The following is a 24,670-nucleotide window of genomic DNA, read 5'->3' on the forward strand; positions in this document are numbered from 1 at the left end:
TAAAGAGATTTGGCTTAAAGATAACTCTGATCTTCAGTCTCCTGGCATTGCTGGGGAGACTTTGAGAGGGATTTTTATACGAAGTCAAACTGCTAGAAAAGATACTAAATTAAGAGAAGGGACAGAAGATCCCGTGGTCTCTAAGGAACAGCAAGACCCCATTATGCCTGAATCTACTTCTGTTGAAATGTCTGTTAAGGATCTTGAAGATAAGATATATTCTGTATCGAGTCACTTAGCTAATTTTGTGAACCTGTTTATTTCCAAGATTAATGCAATGGCGGAATGGAGCTTTTAAGCTTGAAACCATTGAAAGATTTGAAATGTGTGATCAAGGTTTAGTCGATATACAGTATCAACTGCAAGATGAAAATAGAATAATTGAAACATTACAGATCCAAAATAAAAATTTAGCAAAAAAGGTTGATTATTTGGAGAATCAATCTAGACGGAACAACGTGAAAATTGTTGGTTTGCCAGAAGGCATAGAAGGACCAGATCCAAGAAAATTTTTTACTGAATGGATTCCATGAGTGTTAGGACAGGATAAATTCCCTGAAGGTTTAATACTGGAACGTGCTTATAGAGTTTTAATAAGAAAATCTTTTTCAGGACAGAATCCAAGATCTGTTTTGATCCATTGTTTAAACTATTGTGACAGAAAGACAATTTTACGTACGGTTACTAGAAATGCACAGTAAAATAGATCTCCTTTGATGGTTCAGAATAATCCTGTTTTCTTCTATCAAGATTTGAGTCAAGAAATTATGTTTCAACGACGCGAATTTAATTCTGTGAAAGAATGGTTGTGGGAAAAAAAGACATAAGGCAACATTCAGGTATTCTGCAGTACTGAAGATTTTTTAGGATGGAAATTAGCCAAAGTTCTTTGACAATCCTAAAGAGGTTATGGACTTTGCTCAGTCTCTACCAATCATGCAGTTTCAGGAACGATGTAGTCCTTCAAGGTCTCCAAAGAGAGTAGAGCTGTAAGGTGGGATCCAGATTTTTAAAAGAAATGGAAGCAATGGTGACCGAAGTGGTAACGTTGATTTAAAAAAATTAATCTTTTATCCTTTTTTTTGAGAAGAGTTTAAATAGTTTAAATAATGAAGATAGTTTAATGAAATGTGAGTTGGGAGAGGGAACTGGGTGGGCACTAGTTTCCAGAAGTCATCAGCTACCTGTGAGTTATCTCACACTGCTTTGGGCGGTTTAAACAGGAGGAGGTAGTTGTGACCTCCGACCTGTTTTTTTTTTCTTTTTAATTTTTGGGTCAAGAAGTGAAGGTTTTTTTTAATTATTTTTTTTAAATAAATATTTTTTTTAACTCTTTTTGTTTTCTGATTGTAATTGTGAGGGAATTAGGAGGTTTTTTTTCTCTCCTTTTTTTCTCTCTTTTTTCTTTCTTTTTTAAGAGGATGATGTCACAGAAGATAATAAGTCAAAAATTGAGGATGTTGAATTAGATGAAGAGGAAGATGAGGGGAAAGGTGATAAGAAGAAAAAGAAGAAAATTAAGTACAAATACATTGAGGGAGAAGAGTTTAATAAAATTAAGTTAATTTCGATAGAGAATTTTGAAGATGTTATAAATGAAGAATATGGAGAATTTTATAAGAGTATGAATTTTTTCTTTTTTTTTCTTTTTTTTATATAAGGGGAGGGGAAGGGAATAAAAAGTTTATCTGATTGTTTTTCTAAGGGATGTTTTTGTTCTCTCGATTAATTATAAAGGAAACTTGGTATTAATGGAAATTCTGTATTTATGTATTATTAATTATGATTTTTTGTATAACAGATATGTGGTTGATATATGATTTTAATATTTGAACTTAGTTTTAAAATGGATTTCATTTGTTAAATACATGTATTCTTCTTTGGCTTGGCTTCGCGGACGAAGATTTATGGAGGGGGTAAAAAGTACACGTCAGCTGCAGGCTCGTTTGTGGCTGACAAGTCCGATGCGGGACAGGCAGACACGATTGCAGCGGTTGCAGGGGAAAATTGGTTGGTTGGGGTTGGGTGTTGGGTTTTTCCTCCTTTGCCTTTTGTCAGTGAGGTGGGCTCTGCGGTCTTCTTCAAAGGAGGTTGCTGCCCGCCAAACTGTGAGGCGCCAAGATGCACGGTTTGAGGCGTTATCAGCCCACTGGCGGTGGTCAATGTGGCAGGCACCAAGAGATTTCTTTAGGCAGTCCTTGTACCTTTTCTTTGGTGCACCTCTGTCACGGTGGCCAGTGGAGAGCTCGCCATATAATACGATCTTGGGAAGGCGATGGTCCTCCATTCTGGAGACGTGACCCATCCAGCGCAGCTGGATCTTCAGCAGCGTGGACTCGATGCTGTCGACCTCTGCCATCTTGAGTACTTCGACGTTAGGGATGTAAGCGCTCCAATGGATGTTGAGGATGGAGCGAAGACAACGCTGGTGGAAGCGTTCTAGGAGCCGTAGGTGGTGCCGGTAGAGGACCCATGATTCGGAGCCGAACAGGAGAGTGGGTATGACAACGGCTCTGTATACGCTTATCTTTGTGAGGTTTTTCAGTTGGTTGTTTTTCCAGACTCTTTTGTGTAGTCTTCCAAAGGCGCTATTTGCCTTGGCGAGTCTGTTGTCTATCTCATTGTCGATCCTTGCATCTGATGAAATGGTGCAGCCGAGATAGGTAAACTGGTTGACCGTTTTGAGTTTTGTGTGCCCGATGGAGATGTGGGGGGGCAGGTAATCATGGTGGGGAGCTGGCTGATGGAGGATTCAGTTTTCTTCAGGCTGACTTCCAGGCCAAACATTTTGGCAGTTTCCGCAAAGCAGGACGTCAAGCGCTGAAGAGCTGGCTTTGAATGGGCTTTTATTATGTTTGATTTAAATATATGTTTAAGGGTATTATTTTAGTATTGATATTTTTTTTGTTAGTAATTTTTTTGTTAAGTTTTATCTTTTTTTTGTAAGTGGGGTTTTTTCCATTTTATTTACAACATTGTTAATTAATTCTTCACTCTTTATTTTGGGGGGGAGGGTTGGACTAATTTTAAATTAGATGATTAATGTTGTGTTATAATTATTGGGGGGGGGGGTTATTTTGTGTAGTTTAATGATGTAGTATTCTAATTTTTATTATCTTATTTTTTAATATTTCTTTAAATGTAATTTTTATTTTATTCATGTCATAAAATTTTAAATAAAGTTTTAAAAAAAAGGAAGCATTTCAACCTGAAGATATCGATTTCCTCCGTGATTTTGCGAAAAAACAATGAGCTGCGGGGGGAGAACAGCGGCGACCCCCTGAGGAAGTCGGGGTGCAGTTGCTGGGAGTCCAGACCCGCAGTAAAACTTTTAAAATGCCTTTTGTTGAGTTGCAGCAGGAGCTGCAGTTACCTGGTTCTGCCACTACGTCAGAGAAAGCAGGGCTGAGCTTTTCTGAGTTCCAATATAAGCAACTAAATGCAGTCATTCAGCCTTTAATGAATGAGATGGCTCAAATGATAAGTTAAGAATTTAATACAGTTAAAGCACATGTGGATGCATCTTATGAAGAATTTAAAAAAATTTCAGTCTGCCTTTTTGGACTGTAAACAGCAAGTGGTTTCGAACACAGAAAAAGTGTTGAAGGTTGAAAAATCAGTCATAGAATTGGGAGAATGTGAGAAGGAGTTAGAGAGGAAAATAGACTATTTGGAGAATCAAAGTAGAAGGAATAACGTAAAAATCGTTGGTTTGCCAGAAGGTATGGAAGATCCTCTTTTTTTTTAAAGACTGGATCCCACAAGTATTAGGGCAAGATTTTTTTTTCTGGAGGCTTGGTACTGGAAAGAGCTCATAGAGCTTTAAGAATAACACCTTTACCTGGTCAACCACCAAGACTGATAATAATTCAATGTTTGAATTATCTGGACAGAGAAGCAATACTTCGACTAGCAGTGCAAAATGCGAGACAATGACAAGTTCCGTTATTGATTCAGAATAGCAGAGTTTTTTTTAATCCTGACTTGAGTCAAGAGGCTATTCAACATCGATGTCGATTTAATCTAGTTAAAGAAGCTTTGTGGCATAGGTTATGTCTACTTTTCGCTACCCGTCAGTGTTGAAGGTGTTTTATGGAGACCATCAATTTCGGTTTTTTGAGAATGATCGTGAAGCAATGACTTTTGCTGATTCATTGCTAGACATGAGGACAAAGACGTAGTCCACCACTGTCTCCTAAAGAAAAATCTGCTTGTTCTGGAAACTGAAGAAATGGTAGAAATGGGAAAAACGGGAATGGAAAGAGTCCAACTTTTTCTGAAATGGAATCTCCGAGATTGGATGAATAGAAGAATTTTCTTATTCTTATTTTACCTTTTTCTTGTTATTATGATATTTTGATGTTATTCATTGTTTGGCTGGGGAGGGAGAGATTTGCTCTAAGTTCTTTACTAGACATCAGCCACTGGTGGGTGACCCACACCCAATTTTTGTTTAGGGATTACTACCTTTTGGTAGTTTTTTTTAGGGAGAATTTTTTTTAATTATTTTTTTTATTTTCATTTTAATTAGCTTTTAATTTGTGATTTTTTTTCTCCTATTGGAGGGCCTATATATGTTGATTTGAGTTTTCATATAAAGATATTATTGGTATTTAGTAATAATAGTAGAAATGTCGAAGTTGAGGTTTGCTACTTTTAATGTTCGAGATTTAAACAGTCCGATCAAGCAAAAGCGAGTCTTGGCGTACATTAAGAAAATGAAAATTGATGTTGCTTTTTTACAAGAAACACATTTGAATCTGAAGGAAAGTATGAAATTAAAGAGGGATTGGGTAGGGCATGTATATTATTCTTCATTTAATTCTAGGGCTAAAGGTGTAGCAATTTTGGTACATAAAAAAATATTGTTTGAATTACAATCAATGGAGGAAAAAGCTGGATGTATTCTTAAATTGAATTGTAAGATTTTTTGTGAATTTTGGTCTTTATTTAATATTTATGCTCCAAATGTTGATGATGAAATATTTATTTCAGATGCATTTTTATATTTGGGTCAGGCTAATGATAATATTTTAGTTGGTGGTGATTTTAATTGTGTTTTGGAAACTTTATTATATAAATCTCCAGAGAAAATTAAGAAATCTAAGATGGCAGTTCAGGTTAAAGCGTTGATGAAAGATCTTAATTTAGTAGATATTTGGAGACGACTTAATCTGACAGAGAAAGATTTCTCCTTTTATTCATTTAGACTTGAATCGTTTTCAAGGATTGACTTTTTTTTAGTATCGGCACATTTACAAGGGAAGATACAACAAGCAGAATATAAAAGTAGGGTGATTTCAGATCATTCTTTGTTATATTTTACATATGCAACTTCTGAGAAAATTCAAGTGGCCTATCGGAGGTTTAATACTATATTGTTAAAAAATATGGAATTTATTGATTTTTTGAAAAAAAATTAATTTTTTTTGAAAGAAAATTCTAATTCTGTTCAAAGTACGTTTGTATTATGGGATGCTATGAAAGCTTACTTGAGAGGACAAATAATTAGTTATACTTCTAAAATAAAAAAAAGAATCAATTAAATCAGAGTCTTGAATTAGAGAAACAGATCGCTGAGTTAGAAAAGGAATTTCAGAAAGATGCTCCAGAAGATCAGAAACTAGAACTATCTAGGTTGAAATTGGAATATATAACCTTGCATTTTATCAATTTGAATGTGTGATTAATAGGACGAAACAACGGTATTATGAACGGGAAGAGAAAGCACATAAGGTATTGGCATGGCAATGAAAGAAAGAACAGGTTTTGAGGACTATTAATGCTGTTAGACAGAATTTTCTTATTACTTATAAACCTTGTGAGATTAATGATGAATTTTGTTCATTTTATTAAAAGTTATATATATCTGAAGAAAAATAAGAAATTGGATCGATTGATTTTTTTTCTATCACAGTTGAATTTACCGATATTAGAGGATGCAGATATACAGGAGTTAGAGGAACCATTTACTGATTCGGAAATTAAAATGGCTATGATGGAAATGCTGAATGGTAAATCGCCTGGTGATGATGGATTTTCAGTTGAATTTTATAAAATTTTTTATGACGATTTCTCTACAGTGTTTGGGGATGTATTACATCAAGTTGGAGAACATTAAGAATTACCTGAGTCTTGTTCTAGTGCTTTAATTACAGTAATCCCAAAGAATGATGGAGTTCCTTTGAAAGTATCTTCATATAGACCAATTTCGTTGTTAAATGTAGATTATAAAATAATAGCTAAAATATTAGCGAATAGATTAGCTAAATTTTCACCTGAGTTGATTCATATGGATCAAACAGGTTTTATAAAGAATATATATGCTTCAGGTAATATTCTGCGCTTGATTAATTTGATTAATAGATTTTGGCAATCTTCAGATCACCTGATGGTGATATCTTTAGATGCAGAAAAAGCATTTGATAGAGTTGAATGGAATTTTTTGTTTAAAGTTCTGGAGAAATTTAAGTTTGGTCCTTTTTTTGTTGGTTGGATTCAGGCTTTATATAGTAAACCGGTAGCTAGAGTATTGACAAATGGCTTGATTTTGGAAACTTTTAAATTGACTCAATCAACTCATCAAGGTTGTCCTTTATCACCAGCTTTGTTTGCGTTAGAGATTGAACCTTTAGCACATCTGATAAGACAAAATACACAGATACAAGGTATGAAAGTTTTAGATGAGGAGTATAAAATTAATTTATTTTCTGATGATGTATTGGTTAATTATTGGTTAATAAATTATTGGTTAATTATTTATTATTTAATAAACCCAGTTCAGTCACTTTTGCACTTGAAGGAGTGTTAATACAATATGGATGTCTTTCTGGATATAAAGTTAATTGGGAAAAAAGTGAAATATTACCAGTAAGTGAAGGAGATTATTCAGTTTATAAGAATATTATTAATTTGAAATGGACTGATTTAATTAAATATTTAGGTATAATTCTGAATGTTGATTATCAATCTTTATATAAATTAAATTATGTACCATTAATTTAAAAACATTAAAACTGATTTGATTAAATGGAAAGATTTACCTATTCATTTAATGGGTAGGATAAATACAATTAAGATGAATATTGTTCCATGTATGCAATATTTGTTTCAATCTATTCCATATTTATTTGATTATTTTTTTTCGAGAGATGAATAAAATGGTTAGGTAATTTTTATGGAGAGGTAAATTTTCAAGAGTAGCTTTGAATAAGTTAACTTGGAAATATGAGTTAGGGGGATTACATTTACCACATTTTCAAAATTATTATGAAGTAGCCCAACTTAAATTTATTAATTCATTGATGGATTTGGAACGGCCTCCTTGTTGGGCCAAAATTGAGATGGCAAATCTTTCTGAATTTGAAATACATCAATTTTTGTTAAGATTGTATAAAAATTTGTTATAGCAATATAATGTCCCTATATTAAAACATTTAATGACACTATGGATTAAGAAAAATAAAATGATAGGCTCCAGGGGTGAATTATCGGCTTTGACTCTGTTGTATAATAATCAACTTATTTATTTTTCAATACATAATCAAAGTTTATTGCACTGGAGATTTAAAGGTGTGAAAAATTTGGGACATTGTTTTAAAGAGGGTAAATTTTTATCTTTTAATCAGATGAGGGACAGTTTTGGTATTGATAAGAATTCTTTGTTTCTCTATTACCAAATTCAATCTTTGGTAAAACGTACATTTGGTAGAGATATGATTTTACCTGAAATGACTAAATTTGAGATTTTTTTAATGAAGATACCAGAGAAGGGTTATATTTCATCTATGTATCAAATATTACAGGATGGTATGGATAAAAAGGATTGGGATAGGTCTAAAAGTAAATGGGAAGCGGATACTGGTTTCATTTTTCCCGAAGATGATTGGTTAGATATTTGTTATGATAGTGTTACTAGATTGATAAATGCACATTATGCAATGATTAACTATAATTTTTTACAGAAATTATACTTAACACCTGAAAAATTTAAAAAAGTATGGTTTTCATGAATCAGATTTGTGTTTTAGATGTGGTAATTCTGTTGGAACGTTTTTTCATGCTGTTTGGTCATGTATACATATACATTCTTTTTGGAAGAAAATTCTATTGTTTTTAGAATACCTGTATAAGATTAAAAGAGTAGTTCACAGACAAGTTGCTCTTGTGTCTTGGTGTGAGCTTGCAGGCGCCTCAGATTGAAGAGACTGCCATCCGTGCAGTACCGGATGTAAACAGCATCTTCATTGTTGAGGTCTTTCATGGCTTGTTTCAGCATCATGCTGAAGAAGATTGAAAAGGGGGTTAGTGAGAGAACGCAGCCTTGCTCTTTGCAGACAATGCCACTTTAGTTGCCCATTCAGAGCCAGCTCTTCAGCGCTTGACGTCCTGTTTTGCCGAAACTGCCAAAATGTTTGGCCTGGAAATCAGCCTGAAGAAAACTTAGGTCCTCCATCAGCCAAAGAGATACAGCAATGAGCTCTCTGAACCCTTCTCCATTAACAATGGCGTGAAGCAAGGCTGTGTTCTCGCACCAACCCTCTTTTCAACCTTCTTCAGCATGATGCTGAACCAAGCCATGAAAGACCCCAACAATGAAGACGCTGTTTACATCCAGTACCGCACGGATGGCAGTCTCTTCAATCTGAGGCGCCTGCAAGCTCACACCAAGACACAAGAGAAACTTGTCCGTGAACTACTCTTTGCAGATGATGCCGCTTTAGTTACCCATTCAGAACCAGCTCTTCAGCGCTTGACGTCCTGCTTTGCAGAAACTGCCAAAATGTTTGGCCTGGAAGTCAGCCTGAAGAAAACTTAGGTCCTCCATCAGCCACCTCCCCACCATGACTACCAGCCCCCCCCCCACATCTCCATCGGGCACACAAACCTCAAAACGGTCAACCAGTTTACATATCTCGGCTGCACCATTTCATCGGATGTAAGAATCGACAACGAGATAGACAACAGACTCGCCAAGGCAAATAGCGCCTTTGGAAGACTACACAAAAGAGTCTGGAAAAACAACCAACTGAAAAACCTCACAAAGATTAGCGTATACAGAGCCGTTGTCATACCCACACTCCTGTTCGGCTCCAAATCATGAGTCCTCTACTGGCATCACCTACGGCTTCTAGAATGCTTCCACCAGCGTTGTCTCCGCTCCATCCTCAACATTCATTGGAGCGACTTCATCTCCAACATCGAAGTACTCGAGATGGCAGAGCATCGAATCCACGTTGCTGAAGATCCAACTGTGCTGGGTAGGTCACGTCTCCAGAATTGAGGACCATCGCCTTCCCAAGATCATATTATATGGCGAGCTCTCCACTGGCCACCGAGACAGAGGTGCACCAAAGAAGAGGTACAAGGACTGCCTAAAGAAATCTCTTGGTCCCTGCCACATTGACCACTGCCAGTGGGCTGATATCGCCTCAAACCGTGCATCTTGGCGCCTCACAGTTCGGCGGGCAGCAAACCGCTTTGAAGAAGACCGCAGAGCCCACCTCACTGACAAAAGACAAAGGAGGAAAAACCCAACACCCAACCCCAACCAACCAATTTTCCCTTGCAACCGTTGCAACCTTGTCTGCCTGTCCCGCGTCGGATTTGTCAGCAACAAACGAGCCTGCAGCTGATGTGGACATTACCCCTCCATAAATCTTCGTCCGCGAAGCCAAACCAAAGAAAAATAAGATTAAAATACTTTTAGATCGGACAGTGTTTTTATTGGGTAGTTTGTAACCTTTGAAAGGTTTGGGATTAGATAAGTTTCAACTTGCTTTTGTATATTTAGCTATATCTGTAGCGAAAAAATGTATTGCTAGTATGTGGAAAGATACAAATATGATTGATATTAATAGATGGCATAATGAGATGAAATATTGTTTAATAATGGAAAAAATTACATATGTTTTGCCTGATAATTATAGATTTTTTATTAATAAGTTGTTGTTATATTCAGAATATTTACATTTCAATTTAAACTGATTAGATCTTAATATGTATGTTTAATTTTTTTTAATATATTTTTTCTTTCTTTATTGCTCTCCTTAGGAGAGTTGGCTGAAGGATAATGTTCATGTTTAGGGTTAATTGTTGTATATGTTACGTATTATTTTTTTTTTAACGAATAAATAAAGTTTTTTTTTAAAAAGTCAACAACAAGTATACCCTTTTGGATGGAGATGATCGTCCAGGGACAAGTTGAGTTGTTGATGTCTCTGGTGCAGATGATGCCCCCCAGCTCAGAAGGGAAGTGGGAAGAAGAGAAGAGTGATACTGATTGAGGACTCTTTGATTAGGTGTGTTGATAGGGGTTTCTGTGGATGAGATCAAGGCTCCGACTGGTGTGTTGCCTCCCAGGTGTCAGGGTAAGAGATGTCTCTAATCAAGTTCACAGCATTTTGGTTTAGGAGGGGCAGCAGACAAATGTTCTGGTCCATGTGGTGACTATTAACATAGAGAGGAGTAGGGATGAGATCTTAAAGAGAATACAGGGAGTTAGGTAGGAAAGTAAAGAAATAAGACATCAAGGGTGGTGATCTCAGGATTGCTGCCATTGTTATGTGCTAGAGAGGGTAGTAATAGGAGGATGTGGCAGATGAATGCATGGCTCAAGTGTTGGTGCAAAGGGCAGGAGTTCAGATTTGTGGATCATTGGAATCACTTCTGGGGAACGTCTGACCTCTACAAACAAGAGAGGCTTCACCTGAACTGGAGAGACTAATATCCTGGCAGGCAGGTTTTCTGGAACTGATGGGGATGGTTTAAATTAGTTTGGTGTTGGGGGTGGGGGGTGGAATGTGATTCTCAATCTTAGTGCTGAGATCAGGGTAGAAGGAAATCAGGTGTCATGATAGTCAAAGTTGAAATCAGATTCTGGTCTAAGGGTATTGTACATAAATGCACAGAGTATTAGGAATAAGGGAGATGACCTAGTTGTGCAGATGTAAATGGAAAGCTACGATATTGTGGCCATCATGGCAGAATAAGGGATGGGATTGGGAACTGATTGTACAGTATAGGAAAGATTGGCAGGTAGGTAAAGGGGGTGGCATGGCCCTGATGGTAAACAATCCTATTAATTCACTTGAAGTTAGGGACATAGGGACAGAAATTGTGGAATATTTATGGGTTGAAATAAGAAATGGGAAAGGTAAAAAGCACTTGCTATCTATAATATACAGGCCCCCAAACACCAACCAGGAAGTGGATTATTAGGTGCAGCTGTTAATGGAAAAAAAGCATGTCAGAAGGAGAATGTCAAGATAATTATGGGAGATTTTAATATGAAAGGGGCTTGGGATTGTCAGGAACGTAAAGGATCTCGGGAGAAAGAGTTTATAGAATGCCTATGGGATGGCTTTTTGGAACAGCTTGTCGATCAGCTCATCAGAAGATTGGTGGTTTTGGATTGGGAGATGTGTAATTAGGGATTTAAAGGTTGTGGAGCTCTTGGGAAGTAGTGATCACAACCTGATAAAGTTCAGTTTCCAATTTGAAAGGGTAAAAAATGATATCTGGTATGTAAATATTTCAGCGGAACAAAGGGAATTATAGTGGTATGAGAGAGGAACTGGTCCAAGTTGACTGGAAAAGTAAGCTAGATGGGGGGAGGGGGGATGGCAGAAGAGAATTGGTTGATATTTCCACAAGAAATTTAAAAAAAAAGCACGGGATGGATATATTCCAAGGAAAATTATGAATGGTAAAATGATGCAGATGTGGCTAACAAGAGGAGTTAAAGTTTTTCAAAAAAGGAGGGTGTACAGGGTAGCAAAAATTACTGAAAAAGCAAAGGACAAGGAAATGTTTAAACACCGAAAGTCATTAGGAAAGAAAAGATGAATTATGAAAGGGAATTGGCAAATAGCATACAAATGGATACTAAGATTTTCTTCAAATATATTAAAAATAAAAGAGAGAAGGGTAGATATAGGGCTGATTTAAAAATGAAGCTGGAGAAATTATAATGAGTAACAGAGATGGCAGAGGAACTAAATGAATCTTTTGCATCAGCCTTCACTGTGGAGGACATTTGCAATATACCTGATATTCAAAGGTCTCCTGGAATAGAATTGTTCAGTCAGGATTACAAGAGAGGTAGAGCTTAGTAAACTGAATGCTCTAAAAGTAGGTAAGTCTTCATAACCAGATGAGGTGCACCCATGGGTTCTGAAGGACATGGGCTTGGAGATTGCAGAAGCATTGGAAATTATTTTCCAGAAATAAATAGACTCAGGCATAATTCCCAAGGATTGGAAGGTTGCAAATGTCATTTAGCAGTTTAAGAAATGAGGAAGGCAGAAAAAAAGGAAATTAGAGGCCTATTTGTCTGACTGCAGTAGATGGAAAGTTATTAAAATCGATCCTCAAGGACAAGGTTATGGAATACTTTGAGGTGCATGGCATAATAAGTCCAAGCCAGCATGGTTTCATGAAGGGAAGATCCTGCCTGACCAACCTAATGGAATTTTTTGAGGAAATCTCAAATAGGGTAGACAAGAGAAAGACTGTGGATGTAGTATATTTGGTTTTTCAAAAGGCCTTCGATAAGGTGCTGCAAAAGAGGCTGCTTAATAAGATGAGTGCACATAGAATTACCAGTAAAATAATAGATTGGGTAGAGCATTGGCTGATAGGCAGGAAGCAAAGGGTAGGAATAAATGGATCCTCTGATGGGTTCCCTATTAATAGTGATGTTCACAAGGGTCCATGTTGGGGCTGCTTTTTACAATGAAAATAGATGATTTAGATTGTGGATTAAATGGTTTTGTGGCAAAGTTTGCAGATAAAACAAGATAGGTGGTAGAGTATGAAGTGTAGAAGAAATCGGAATGGCTGAAGAAATAGCGGAAGAGATATAAAGTTGAAAAATGTATGGTTGTGCATTTTGGTAGAGGAAATAAATGTTCGATTATTTGGATGGGGATAAAATTCTGGTTGGCGGATGAGTGGCGTGTCACTGGGATCATAGATATGAAGAGCGCGGGACTCGGAGAGCGTAACGGTAACTGAGTTGAGAATCTACAAGTAACTTCCGAGAACCGCAATGCAGTGGAGCGGAGGATAAAACTTGCCCTGAGAACTGTGCTCCGGTCAACAGTTTGTGCTATAATGTACAGATGGAGAGATTGTGTGTGAGAGTGTGTTCAATGGGCGGCGCCTTTGTCTTAAGTCCCTGTGTTTGCGGGTGCGATCACATCACCGGGGTTGCCAGCCCCTCCCTCCTACGGAATCCAAAAATGGGAATTAACTGCAACATTCTCGCTGGTTTTAATATTTCGGTCGAAAAGCAGCGAACATGTCAGTGTCGACGCTCAGTGAATGTCCATGAAGGGATTCTCTTCTGCTTCTCGTTTTCCTATTGTTAGGGGCGCCGGGCAATGCTCAACCGGCTCTTTGTTTGTCTCACACCAGACACTAATTGAAGTGTATCATGTATTTTACATTTTTAATGTATTATAACGTGAGGACAAAAGGAACATTTAATCGAGGGAGAGAACGCGGTCAGTACAGCAATGAAACGAGTTTAAAGGGAAATCGCGTCCATTAATTCGGATCAAACTTCCTTTGCAGCAAACATTCCGGCATCGGAGAAGTACGGGGTCAGCCTGGGATTTCCCGTTTCAATAGAAATCGAGAAAAAAAAATCGAAGGGAGAGAAACCGAGAGGCGGAGGTGCCGGGGCTGACAGCTCTCGGCCAGTCTGCTCGCTGCCATGAAGTTGCTTTGTGCTCCCGCGTCTCGCTTCACTCATTTCCCAAAACCGGAGTTTGTACAGAGTCGCCCACATGATCCAGACCGCAGCCGCCACAGCAAGTCCTCCCTCCCCGCTCCTCACTTAGGCTCCGTGATTTATTTATTGTCCGTTTGAAATGCAGTTCTTTACCCGCTCCCCAGTCAGTCCCTCCAAACACTGTAAGCGGCTCTGAAGAGCTTTTGGATCACTGAGTTCACTTTCTGCCGCTATTTGCTGGCTGTGCCGGTTTTCTTAGGCGATGGTTAACCCTCCCAGTAGCTTGTTGAGCTCCTCGTCATTGCGGACGGCTAGGTGCAGATGTCTGGGGATGATGCGGGTCTTCTTGTTGTCCCGGGCCGCGTTGCCGGCCAGCTCGAGGATTTCAGCCGTCAGATACTCGAGCTCAGCATAGTTGCCTTTTCTTGGGTGCCTGTGAGCACGGCCCAGCAGGAACGGCAGTCTGGTCTGGGACGAGCGAGACTTGGCTTTGCCTCCTTTCCCTCCTCCAGACATTTCCACCAACTCCTCGGCAAAAAACAAGGAAATCTTCCCGCGCTGGCCTTTCCTGTAGGTTCTGCAGGAATGCAGAGCGGCGCTTCTGATTGGTGGAGCAGCGCTTCATCTCATTGGTGTAATGAAAAACTCCAATCAGACAGATGGCTCATTCACCAATGATCAATGAAAAAAACAGCAACGCAGGAAAAAAAAACTGGCAATCCCCACATTTGATAAGCCAAGAAAACGTCTGAAAAGTATCCAAAAACCACAAATCTGTGAGAGATGATTAAAAACTGATATACAAATATGAACATGAAAATACAAAAATTGACATGAGTAAATGAATGAAGCCAATACAAACAGGATGAGACATGGATATTAGAATGCAGGAAGCAGAATCAGTCTGAGTAAGATAAGAATCTCCTAGCCTTTAGACAGAATCAGCAAGTTCACTGAATGAGATAAGGATAGACAATAGATAATAGAATGTAGGAAGTAGAGTTAGTCTGAATGAGATAAGGGTCTTCTAGCCCCAGATAGAATTAGCAAGTTTGAATATGTAATTAGTAAGCCTTAGACAGTATTAGCCGTAGGCTCCTAGAACGCTTCCACCAGCGTTGTCTCCGCTCCATCCTCAACATCCATTGGAGCGCTTTCATCCCTAACGTCGAAGTACTCGAGATGGCAGAGGTCGACAGCATCGAGTCCACGCTGCTGAAGATCCAGCTGCGCTGGGTGGGTCACGTCTCCAGAATGGAGGACCATCGCCTTCCCAAGATCGTGTTATATGGTGAGCTCTCCACTGGCCACCGTGACAGAGGTGCACCAAAGAAAAGGTACAAGGACTGCCTAAAGAAATCTCTTGGTGCCTGCCACACTGACCACTGCCAGTGGGCTGATATCGCCTCAAACCGTGCATCTTGGCGCCTCACAGTTTGGCGGGCAGCAACCTCCTTTGAAGAAGACCGCAGAGCCCACCTCACTTTATTAAACCAAAAGGCAAAGGAGGAAAAACCCAACACCCAACCCCAACCAACCAAATTTCCCCTGAAGCCGCTGCAACCATGTCTGCCTGTCCCGCATCGGACTTGTCAGCCACAAATGAGCCTGCAGCTGACGTGGACTTTTACCCCCTCCATAAATCTTCGTCCACGAAGCCAAGCCAAAGAGACAGTATTAGCCAGTTCTACATCTGAAGAGGACACAGTCCTGAGGGTCGGGAAGGTGTAAATTAGAACAAAGACAGGGTTGTGAATAAGGACAATGAAGATAATGACATGATAAGACAGAAACAGCACGTAGGCAGGCAGGATTACCTAATGCCAAACCTCTCCAGCAGGCAGAAGAATGTAAGGGGGAGGGTATTCCTATACTGAAATTCACTGTATAAAAGTTGGGTGAGTCCCAGTGTATGTGTGTATTCCCATGGTAAGGGGAAGCACCCAACTTTGCATTGTTGTTTAAAAAATGTTCTTTGTTCTCAATTTTTGTCTCGAGCAATTTCTGTGAAGGTACATCTATTTCTAACAAATCCGTTACAAATCTATGCGAATGTGAATTCCCCGCTTCGCCAGATACTTGCTTCTGACACACTCACAACATCCATCGAATGTGATTTATTCCAGGAGAGATGCTGCACCATTAAGAATCATGAAAGCTGGTTTTTCACCCTTCCCTTTCAGAATGTCCTGCAGCTACTCCGACACGTCCTTGACCCTTGCACCCTTGGAGAGGTTGGGTATCATCCGTGGTTCAAACAGCCTCTGGGTGTCCCCACCATTCATGGTCCAGAAGAACCCCAGTGGTCGGCCTCCATGTGGTGACCACAGGTAACTCAAGGCCGTCACTGTCCCAGATAGAAACTTAATCTCACACATCTCAGCCTTCACTGCACGGCTCCAGGGTTGCCAGATTTTTTTTAAAAGGTGGACCTTGACGAGAGGTACCATCAGATCTGGTGCATCCGAACTATGTCCTGAAAATGACCATATTACACCTTTTGGCCTTTTCTATTTCTTCTGGATGCCTTTTGGACTAAAGAACACAGCCCAAACGTTTCAGCATTTCATGGATGTGGTTGCAGGGACTTTGATTTCATTTTCCTTGATCTGGATGACATTTACATCACCAGCCTCTACACCAGGATGCACCTGACTCACCTTTTTGACAGGTTGCAGGAAGTCAGACTCACTGTGATCCTGGCTGCACCAATTTGGCCTAGAAACAATTGATTTTCCTGGACACCATGTCACCTGTGAAGGTGCCATGCCATTGCCAGATAAGGTAGAAGCCATCCAGTGATTATTTATTTCCCCCTGCCCCCCCACCCCTGACCGAGCATGATCTAAGTCCTAGAGGAATTCCTAGGGATAGTGAACTTCCATCATAATTTCATGCAACCCCTATTGGACCTCATCAAACTTGGCAACAATGTGCTCCAGTGGACACATGAAACCATTGAAGCATTCCAGGCAACTAAAGTGGCACTATTGGAGGCCACATCTTTGGCTGATCCTGATTCTTTTTCCCCCCGGCCCTTACAAGTGTCATATCATACTGAGTGGTCAGTGCAGGTTGATGAATGGTGGCACCCACCTGGCCACCTTCTACAAATATCTCTGGACACAAGAACTCAAATACAGAGCATTCGACTGTGAGATGTTCACTCTGTACCTGGCAATATGACATTCCCAGTACATGTTAGAAGGAAGGGTTTTCATCACCTACTCTGACTCGTGCACTCAGCAAGATCTCAGACCCATGGGCAGTGAGACAACAATGACACCTCTCCACATTTTGGAGTATACAATTGACATTCACCATGTCCAATGTGGTGGCAAGACACGCTGTCCACACCAGCCATCTCCACTATCTCAGGAGGACTTGATGTTGCTCAACTGGTCAAAGACCAAGCAGAGGATGCAAACATCCCCAGGGGTCTGCAACTCATGGCTCTTTCATCCCTCTGCTGTGGGTTTGAATAAGTAATGTGAATACAGTAAATGGCTATTTTATTTATATTATTTTTTAATTAGTTAGTTTTTATCAATGTAATAATTATTTCAGAGATTAATGTGATCTTGTAACATCAAAATAAAATGAATTGTAGTATTTTGTCGATCAAAATTTGCATTACAGCACTGTAGTTGTTAATACTACTGTCTGCATCACCTGTCACCAGCTGGCAAATGACTTGTTTTGAACTTTTGACCCCCGGTAAGCTAACCATGGATAAATAAATTTTAAAAATCTGTTGAAAATAGAACATTTAATGCTTCATGGACAGATTCATTTGCTTTCACTGCTAACAAAGCTGGTTTACCTGTATGCTTAATATGTGGTGAGAAATTAGCAAACAAAAAATGTTGAAAGACATTTCTAGAAAAAACACAGAGCTTTTTGCTGAAAAATACCCATCTGGAGATGAAAGAAAATGAGCAGTTTTGGAACTGCTGCGGAGAGCTGATCAGAGTAAAAATACTTTGAAGAAGTGGATGAAATCTACAAATTCAAGTACTTCTGGTAGTTTTGTGGCAGCACAGATGGGGAACATATAAAAGAATCATTTATCAAGATGTCAGTACATCTATTCTCGGACTTCAAAACAAGAGTGAAATTGTTCAGATCAATTATGAGCATTTACAGCGTGCAATGCAAATTGTTCAGAAAATCAGAGATCCCTGCCACTCTCTGCAAAGACTGTGAAGGACAGGACCATAAAAATGGCAGCAAATATCACCAGACATTAATTCGGCTCCAGGATACTCAATCGGCTGTGACGAATCAAAAGATATAAGTGATATCAGCAAATAGCACTATTATGCAGATATGTGAACCCTACTGGGCCACAGGAAGAAATCGTTGAGTTGATACCACTTAAAGGCTAAACATGGGGTGGGGGGGGAGGACATCTGTAAGGCTGTGTTAGATTGTTTAAAGACCAAAGAAATAAACACCACCCACTTGGTGTGAGTGGCTTCTGATGGGGCACCGAGTATGACAGGAGCACAGAAGGGGTTTGTGACTTTACTTCAGAAGTTGCTAGATTGAAAACTGCTGACATGTCACTGCACTCTGTGTCAAGAGGCATTCTGCGCTCAAACGCTTCCTCTATAATGCACAGAAATGATGAATCTTGTCATACAGATAGTGAACAAAATAATGACAAAAAGATTAAACCACTGACAGTTCCATTCATTATTGGAAGAAGTTGAAAGCACATACTCTGATCTTCTGCTACATAACAAAGTCCGGTGGCTGCCCAAAGTGGAGGTGCTGAAGTGATTTGCTGTGTGTCTGGAGCTTGTAAACACTTTCCTGGAAAGCAAAGGACTCACCTTTCCAGAGCTAAAACAGCAAGATTGGCTGGAAAAGCTGCACTTCATGGTGGATATGACAGCGCATCTTAACATGCTGAACAAAAGTCTTCAGGGGAAAGGAGGCTCAGTCTTGCAGATGCTGGAGGAGGTTTTGGCATTTGAGCCCAAGATTACAGTGTTTGCTAGAGATGTACAGAGAGGTACGCTGTCTCACATCCCCTCTTTGAGAGATTTCAAAGGACACAATCAGATAAATTATGAGAATTTACAGCGTGCAATTCAAATTGCATTTGGGTAAAGATTCTGTGAGTTCAGAGAGGGGTAAAAAACTTTTTCCTTCCCTGCCACTGCCTAAATATTGATTTATCGCTGTTGAATATGACTGCATTTACAGAAGTAAGTCTTGAGATCGAACTGGCCGATATAGCTGACAAAGACTAGCTTGACAGCTGATCTTGAAGATGTTGCTCATCAGAAGGCCATTCTTGCTCAGAAGCACAAATGGAGTGAAATTGAAACAGCACCACCTCCCCCACCCCAAACTGGGCAAACTTGTGTTCAAAACATGGAATTCACTTCCTGATACTTGTATGAACATGGATGTCGAAAGAACCAAAGACTTGTTGATCCAAACCAAGGCTTTTATTAAACTAAAAGACTGGAGCATATCACAAGTTGGTCGACCAGTCCAGAATGACCTGGTCTGGCTAGGAGCAATGTTTAGGACCTGCCAGTAGGTGTGGCTATGCTCTCAACCAATCACAGTCATCCTACACTGCAATCTGTACATATACACATTGGTGATAGAATCTGTACCATCACATTCACCCCTTCTTAGAGAACTGACCCTGGATGGAAGTTAGGGTCTGTACCATTCAGGGGGCATGACCATCCCACATGACTACTGTGGTGCTGGGATTGGGGCCACCGGAGTCGTGTCGCTGGCAGGTTCATAGGGTACGGCCACTGCTTCGCTCAATTCCCCAATGGCGTTGTCGACAGTCTGCCCTGAGCTGGTGGGATGGTGCTGGTCCCTCTGTTCAAGCACATGACCTGGGGAGAAGGAATAGGGGGAGGTTCCATGGTGCTGAGAGGGAGCAGATAGAGTGTAGGGCATTAGTGAATATCACCAATGTGAATATGTACAGATTGTAGTGTAGGATGACTGTGATTAACTGAGAGAGTAACCACACCTACTGGCAGGTCTTAAAGGATTGCTCCTAGCCAGACCAGGTCATTCTGGACTGGTCAACCTACTTGTGATATGCTCCAGTCTTTTACAGTCATCCTACATTACAATCTGTATATATACACATTGGTGATAGAATCTGTACTATCACATAGTCCAATCTATCTTTGGATCCACATACTTATACGAGCAGGTTTTCTCCAGAATGAACTACATAAAAAGCAAACATCGCTTGCGCCTCACGGATTAAAGCATGCAATCCTGCGTGAAGATCAATGAGATGTCTTACAGAGATGTCTGTGCAGTGAGGTTCAGGAGCAGAAGTCACATTAACCAGGTGAAAGAAATCATTTAATGTGTTATATATATACACATATACATATATATATATACATGTATGTAGATATGTATATATATAAATATATATATATATATATATATATATATATGTAGATAGATATTTATATTGGACATGGAACTGATGTAGTTGTGTTTTATATTTAGGTTGGCGGTTGACTTCTGTAGTTATGTGACTGAGGAAATCAATGGATGATGGCAACCTTCAGAATAAAATACAAAGTGGCATTTTTTGTTTGCTCTTTTTAATTAAAGTGAATATTTCTTTTAAAAAAATTCACAATTAAGGGATGGACTCAAACAAGCCCGCATTGTGTATTTTATTTGAAACTTATATGTGACAGTGCCTTTTTTTAAAAGAGTTTAAAAGAATTTGTTGTTTTGCTTTGTTACAAACAGAAATAAAATGTCAGTTGTTTTCTGTTTGTACTTCCTTTATTTCGTAAATGTAACAAATTATAGTCCTTGTCTACAGCATATGTGTTTTCATTTTAGGGATCAAACTGGTTTTGTGGCTCCAGATGGGTTTTATTTGGTGGGGTTCGGCCCAAATTGCTCTTTTAACACTGAAGGTTGTCAATCCCTGGTCCAGGCCTACGGGACTGCCATCACCAGTCAAAAGGTTAGTGATTTCTGTTCTTCACCGGAGGGCCTGATTTCACTGTGCAAAATGTCCACAGGCATCCCCAGACCCTGGAGACTGCAGTTGAGGATTATTTCCTTTTCAGCATCTGATAGTAAAAAATCACTCAACAAAGTTCCCGGGAATGATCGGAACATCAATGCACACAATGTAAAAGTGAGGTGTTGGAGAACAGAAATCACGTCAACGCTCAGAGTCACAACTTGTTTCAGACTCTGCACAAAATGTCTTCAGGCCGCTTTTCAAATGTCAACGATTTGGGCACAGGCAGAAATTTTTCGCGCTCAACAATCTGCCGCCCGCTCATTGGTTCATAGAGAAGTTCTCGGATTGGGTCTCGCTCACCAATGAAATCAAGCGCTTCATCTCCAATCAGAAGGTTCCCTTGCATTCCTCCACAAGGTATAAGAAAGGCGACTCCGACGCTATTTCATCATTCTTGGTGAAGAGCCTGAAAGAGTTGTGGAAATGAGCGGAAGGGGTAAAACCAGCGGCAAAGCTCGCGCCAAGGCGAAGTCTCGCTCGTCCCGGGCTGGACTCCAGTTCCCAGTGGGCCGTGTTCACAGGCTCCTGAGAAAGGGTAACTATGCTGAGCGGGTGGGCGCCGGAGCCCCGGTCTATCTGGCTGCTGTGCTCGAGTATCTGACGGCCGAAATCCTCGAGCTGGCCGGCAACGCGGCCCGGGACAACAAGAAGACCCGCATCATCCCCAGACATCTGCAGCTGGCCGTCCGCAACGATGAGGAGCTCAACAAGCTTCTGGGAGGGGTGACCATCGCTCAGGGAGGGGTGTTGCCGAATATCCAGGCCGTTTTGTTGCCCAAGAAAACCGGCGCAGCCAGCAAATAAAGCGGCGGCAGAAAGAGAACTTGGTGATCAAAAGGCTCTTTTCAGAGCCACTCACAGTGTCTGGAAGAGCTGACCGGGATGGGATAGGATGAGATGGGGAGTAGAGTACGAGGAAAGAGCTAAATGAGAATCGCACATTGACTGAATTACGAGCGGCCGCCTTGTTGGGAGGCTTGGTTCGGGCGGCGGGAGAGAGGAACTGCAACGGTGGCTGCGGTCTCGTCAAGTCAGCGACCCTGCACAAACTCTCCGACTCCCAACGGCGGCGGCACAGATCAACTTTATGGCAGCGAGCGGACGTGCCGGAAACCTGCTGTCAGTACCCGGCCACACCACCTCTGTTTCTCTCCCTTCGAAAATTCTCCGATTCCGATTAAAACCGGAATCCCATACTGATCCCGTACGTCTCCGATGCCGGAATCTTTTCTATAAAGAAGGTTTGATCCGAATTAAATGAAGCGATTTCCCTTTAAACCCGTTTTATTGTACTTACCGCGCTCTCTCCCCAAATGAAAGGTTCCTTTTATTTTCATATAATAATACATTAAAATATAAAATGCATGATACACTTCAAATCGTTTCTGGCGTGAGGCAAACAAAAACCCGCCATGAGCGTTGCTCGGCGACCCTAACAACAGGCGAAAGAAGCAGAAGTGAGTCCCTTCGTGGACATTCATTGAGAGACGATCACTGACATGTTCGCTGCTTTTAGACAAAAATATTAAAACCAACTGTCAGAAGTACAAATTCTCACACATGAGTCTCTTTAAAATTGATGACACACAAGCTTTATTTACAAGTCTGCAGAGTTGGACTCAACTGGCTTCTCGCCAAGTCAAGCCCCGATACATACAGTGCATTGATTTTTATACCTTTTTTTGTTTGTCCTTCCCCTTCTTTTTAACACTGTTTTAATTGGTTAGTTTTTGCAAAATCATCCTAAGTACACTTGCATTTGTAATTATCACGTTTGTCATGTACACTACGAACTCTACACACACTAAATTCTGTTTCTCACTCTTTTTATCAATCTTTGGCTCCTACATGTCTCTCTGTGACCATGAAAATCTCTGTTTGTTATAACATTGTCTAGCTGAACTTTTATGGTAAGGTCCCTGTCTATTCTGGCTTCCCCTTTTATGATTAATCATCACATTTTAACTTAAGCCCTTTTTAACCTAAATTCTCTATCTATAACAATCCACCCCTTTCTTTCTTTAAAATGTGTGTATTATTTCTGAATGGGGACCTTAACCCAGGGAAGAGAACCATCTTCTGATAAATCAATTTCATGCTGAAGTAAAATTCTAACTGGGTCTCCCAGGCCCCCTGGTTGCATGGTCTGCTGGACCATCGAAATCACTAGGCTGCGCAGACAGGGAATAAGACAGGGCAAAACAAGCAGGAGGAACAAAACACCCCCGATGACCCACAATAAGGTGCGCAATTTAATTTTGCGAAAGGATGCCAGGTCTGGACTGGTACATGGGACAAAGTGCGAATATTATCAGCGATTTTGCGAACGGCTTGGCCATTAGCATCAATCTTTAAACAGCAGTTAGTCAAATTAAGCTTTCCACATACACCCCCTTCTGTGGCCAGCAAATAGTCCAGGGCTAGACGGTTCTGATATGATAGATAGCAGAGCGCATCTGACCTTGCTGGGATGCAAGTAATTGCAGGGCTAGAGCTGTTTGGTTTGAAAAAGGACGACTGTGTCTCTGCACTTCTTACACTTCAGACCTGACAAAGACATAGGCAAACCAAGAAAAATCAAAGCATTAAATAATAACATTGTCAATTAAGTCTTTCTGCGAAATCGCAAAGTAAGAGGTTTGTCTCCAGGAACACGTCCAATCTGAGTCCGTATCAGGGTCCTGAGGCGCCTCTACAGGTCCCTTAAATCTGGATGCGTGCGTCCACCCCTTCTCTCTTGTTCGTACTGCAGCCTCTGTAGTCAAGAGAACTTGGAATGGACCTTCCCACTGTGGCTGGAGTTTTTCAGTTTTCCAGGTCTTGATGAGAATCCAGTCTCCCGGTTCCACCTTGTGTAAAGAAAAGTCTAGAGGCGGTGTTTGTGCCAATAGTCCCCTCTTTCGTAAATCTGTAAGAGAGCGTGACAGTGCCTGTAAATAGTTCCTAACAAAAATATCCCCTTCCCCCAAGGTGGGACACCCCTCAACTGTACTCCAGAAGGGAAGCCCAAATATCATCTCATAAGGGGACAACCCCACATCCCTGCGTGGGGCAGTCCGAATTCTCAATAAGGCCAGGGGCAGACACTTTATCCAAGGCATTTTAGTCTCCACTATTAATTTTGTCAATTGCGTTTTTAGGGTTCCATTCATACGTTCAACCCTCCCTGAGCTTTGTGGATGCCAAGGGGTATGCAGTTTCCAAGAGACTTGCAGGGCATCACAAATCAATTGGTGAACTTTGGAGCAAAAGTGTGGACCCCTGTCCGAGTCTATAGAATCCATTATGCCATATCTGGGGATTACCTGCTCTAGGAGGAGGCGAGCTACTGTAGAGGCTGTAGCATTTACTGTTGGGAAGGCTTCCACCCATCGGGTAAAGTGATCTATCACCACCAACAGATACTTCCATCTTTGGACTTGAGGTAACTCTGTGAAGTCAATCTGGATTCTTTGGAAGGGGCGTATGGCCAACGGTTGACCTCCCATGGTACTCGTCCTCATTATCTTCTTTCTTGTGCAGATGTGGCAGTTCTGCACCTCCTGTTGGGCCAAGGTGTAGATCCCCTTACACACATATTCTCGAAGCACTGTGTCGCACAAGGCCTGGGTGCCCCAGTGGCTCTGATGATGCAGGTGTTTTAAAATATTGCGAGTTATTTCCTTATTTAGAACCATTCTTCCATCCGGTGTCTTCCATGTTCCATCAGGCAGCTGGCTTGCGCCCAGCTGAGCCATGTCCTTTTCTTCCTTAGCAGTGAAAATGGGAGCCTTTTTTATACCTTGTCTTATTGGGATTAAGGTCAGCAAACGGACTTCTTGTTGCATGGATGCCCTTTTGGCCTCTTCATCAGCCAGTCTGTTCCCAATTGCGGTCGG

General features: G+C 40.6%; 2 protein-coding genes across 2 annotated transcripts; one reads left to right on the forward strand and one right to left on the reverse strand.

The window, feature by feature from the left end:
* Positions 1–13,434: 13,434 nt before the first annotated feature.
* LOC138740968 (late histone H2A.3, gonadal-like) lies at positions 13,435–14,302 on the reverse strand. The gene has a single exon (XM_069894342.1). It carries the CDS (start codon positions 14,252–14,254, stop codon positions 13,994–13,996), a length of 261 nt encoding a protein of 86 aa, XP_069750443.1. The 5' UTR covers positions 14,255–14,302; the 3' UTR covers positions 13,435–13,993.
* A 6,872-nt stretch (positions 14,303–21,174) lies between these two features.
* LOC138740965 (histone H2AX-like) lies at positions 21,175–22,153 on the forward strand. Its single transcript, XM_069894340.1, has one exon. It carries the CDS (start codon positions 21,216–21,218, stop codon positions 21,594–21,596), a length of 381 nt encoding a protein of 126 aa, XP_069750441.1. The 5' UTR covers positions 21,175–21,215; the 3' UTR covers positions 21,597–22,153.
* The last annotated feature ends 2,517 nt before the right edge of the window (positions 22,154–24,670 follow it).

Source organism: Narcine bancroftii, chromosome 8 (genome assembly GCF_036971445.1).
Source record: "Narcine bancroftii isolate sNarBan1 chromosome 8, sNarBan1.hap1, whole genome shotgun sequence".
NCBI lineage: Eukaryota > Metazoa > Chordata > Chondrichthyes > Torpediniformes > Narcinidae > Narcine > Narcine bancroftii.

Bases quoted from the DNA above. Each gene is read 5' to 3' on its own strand.
- LOC138740968 (XM_069894342.1), bottom strand. From the start codon at position 14,254: ATGTCTGGAGGAGGGAAAGGAGGCAAAGCCAAGTCTCGCTCGTCCCAG.
- LOC138740965 (XM_069894340.1), top strand. From the start codon at position 21,216: ATGAGCGGAAGGGGTAAAACCAGCGGCAAAGCTCGCGCCAAGGCGAAG.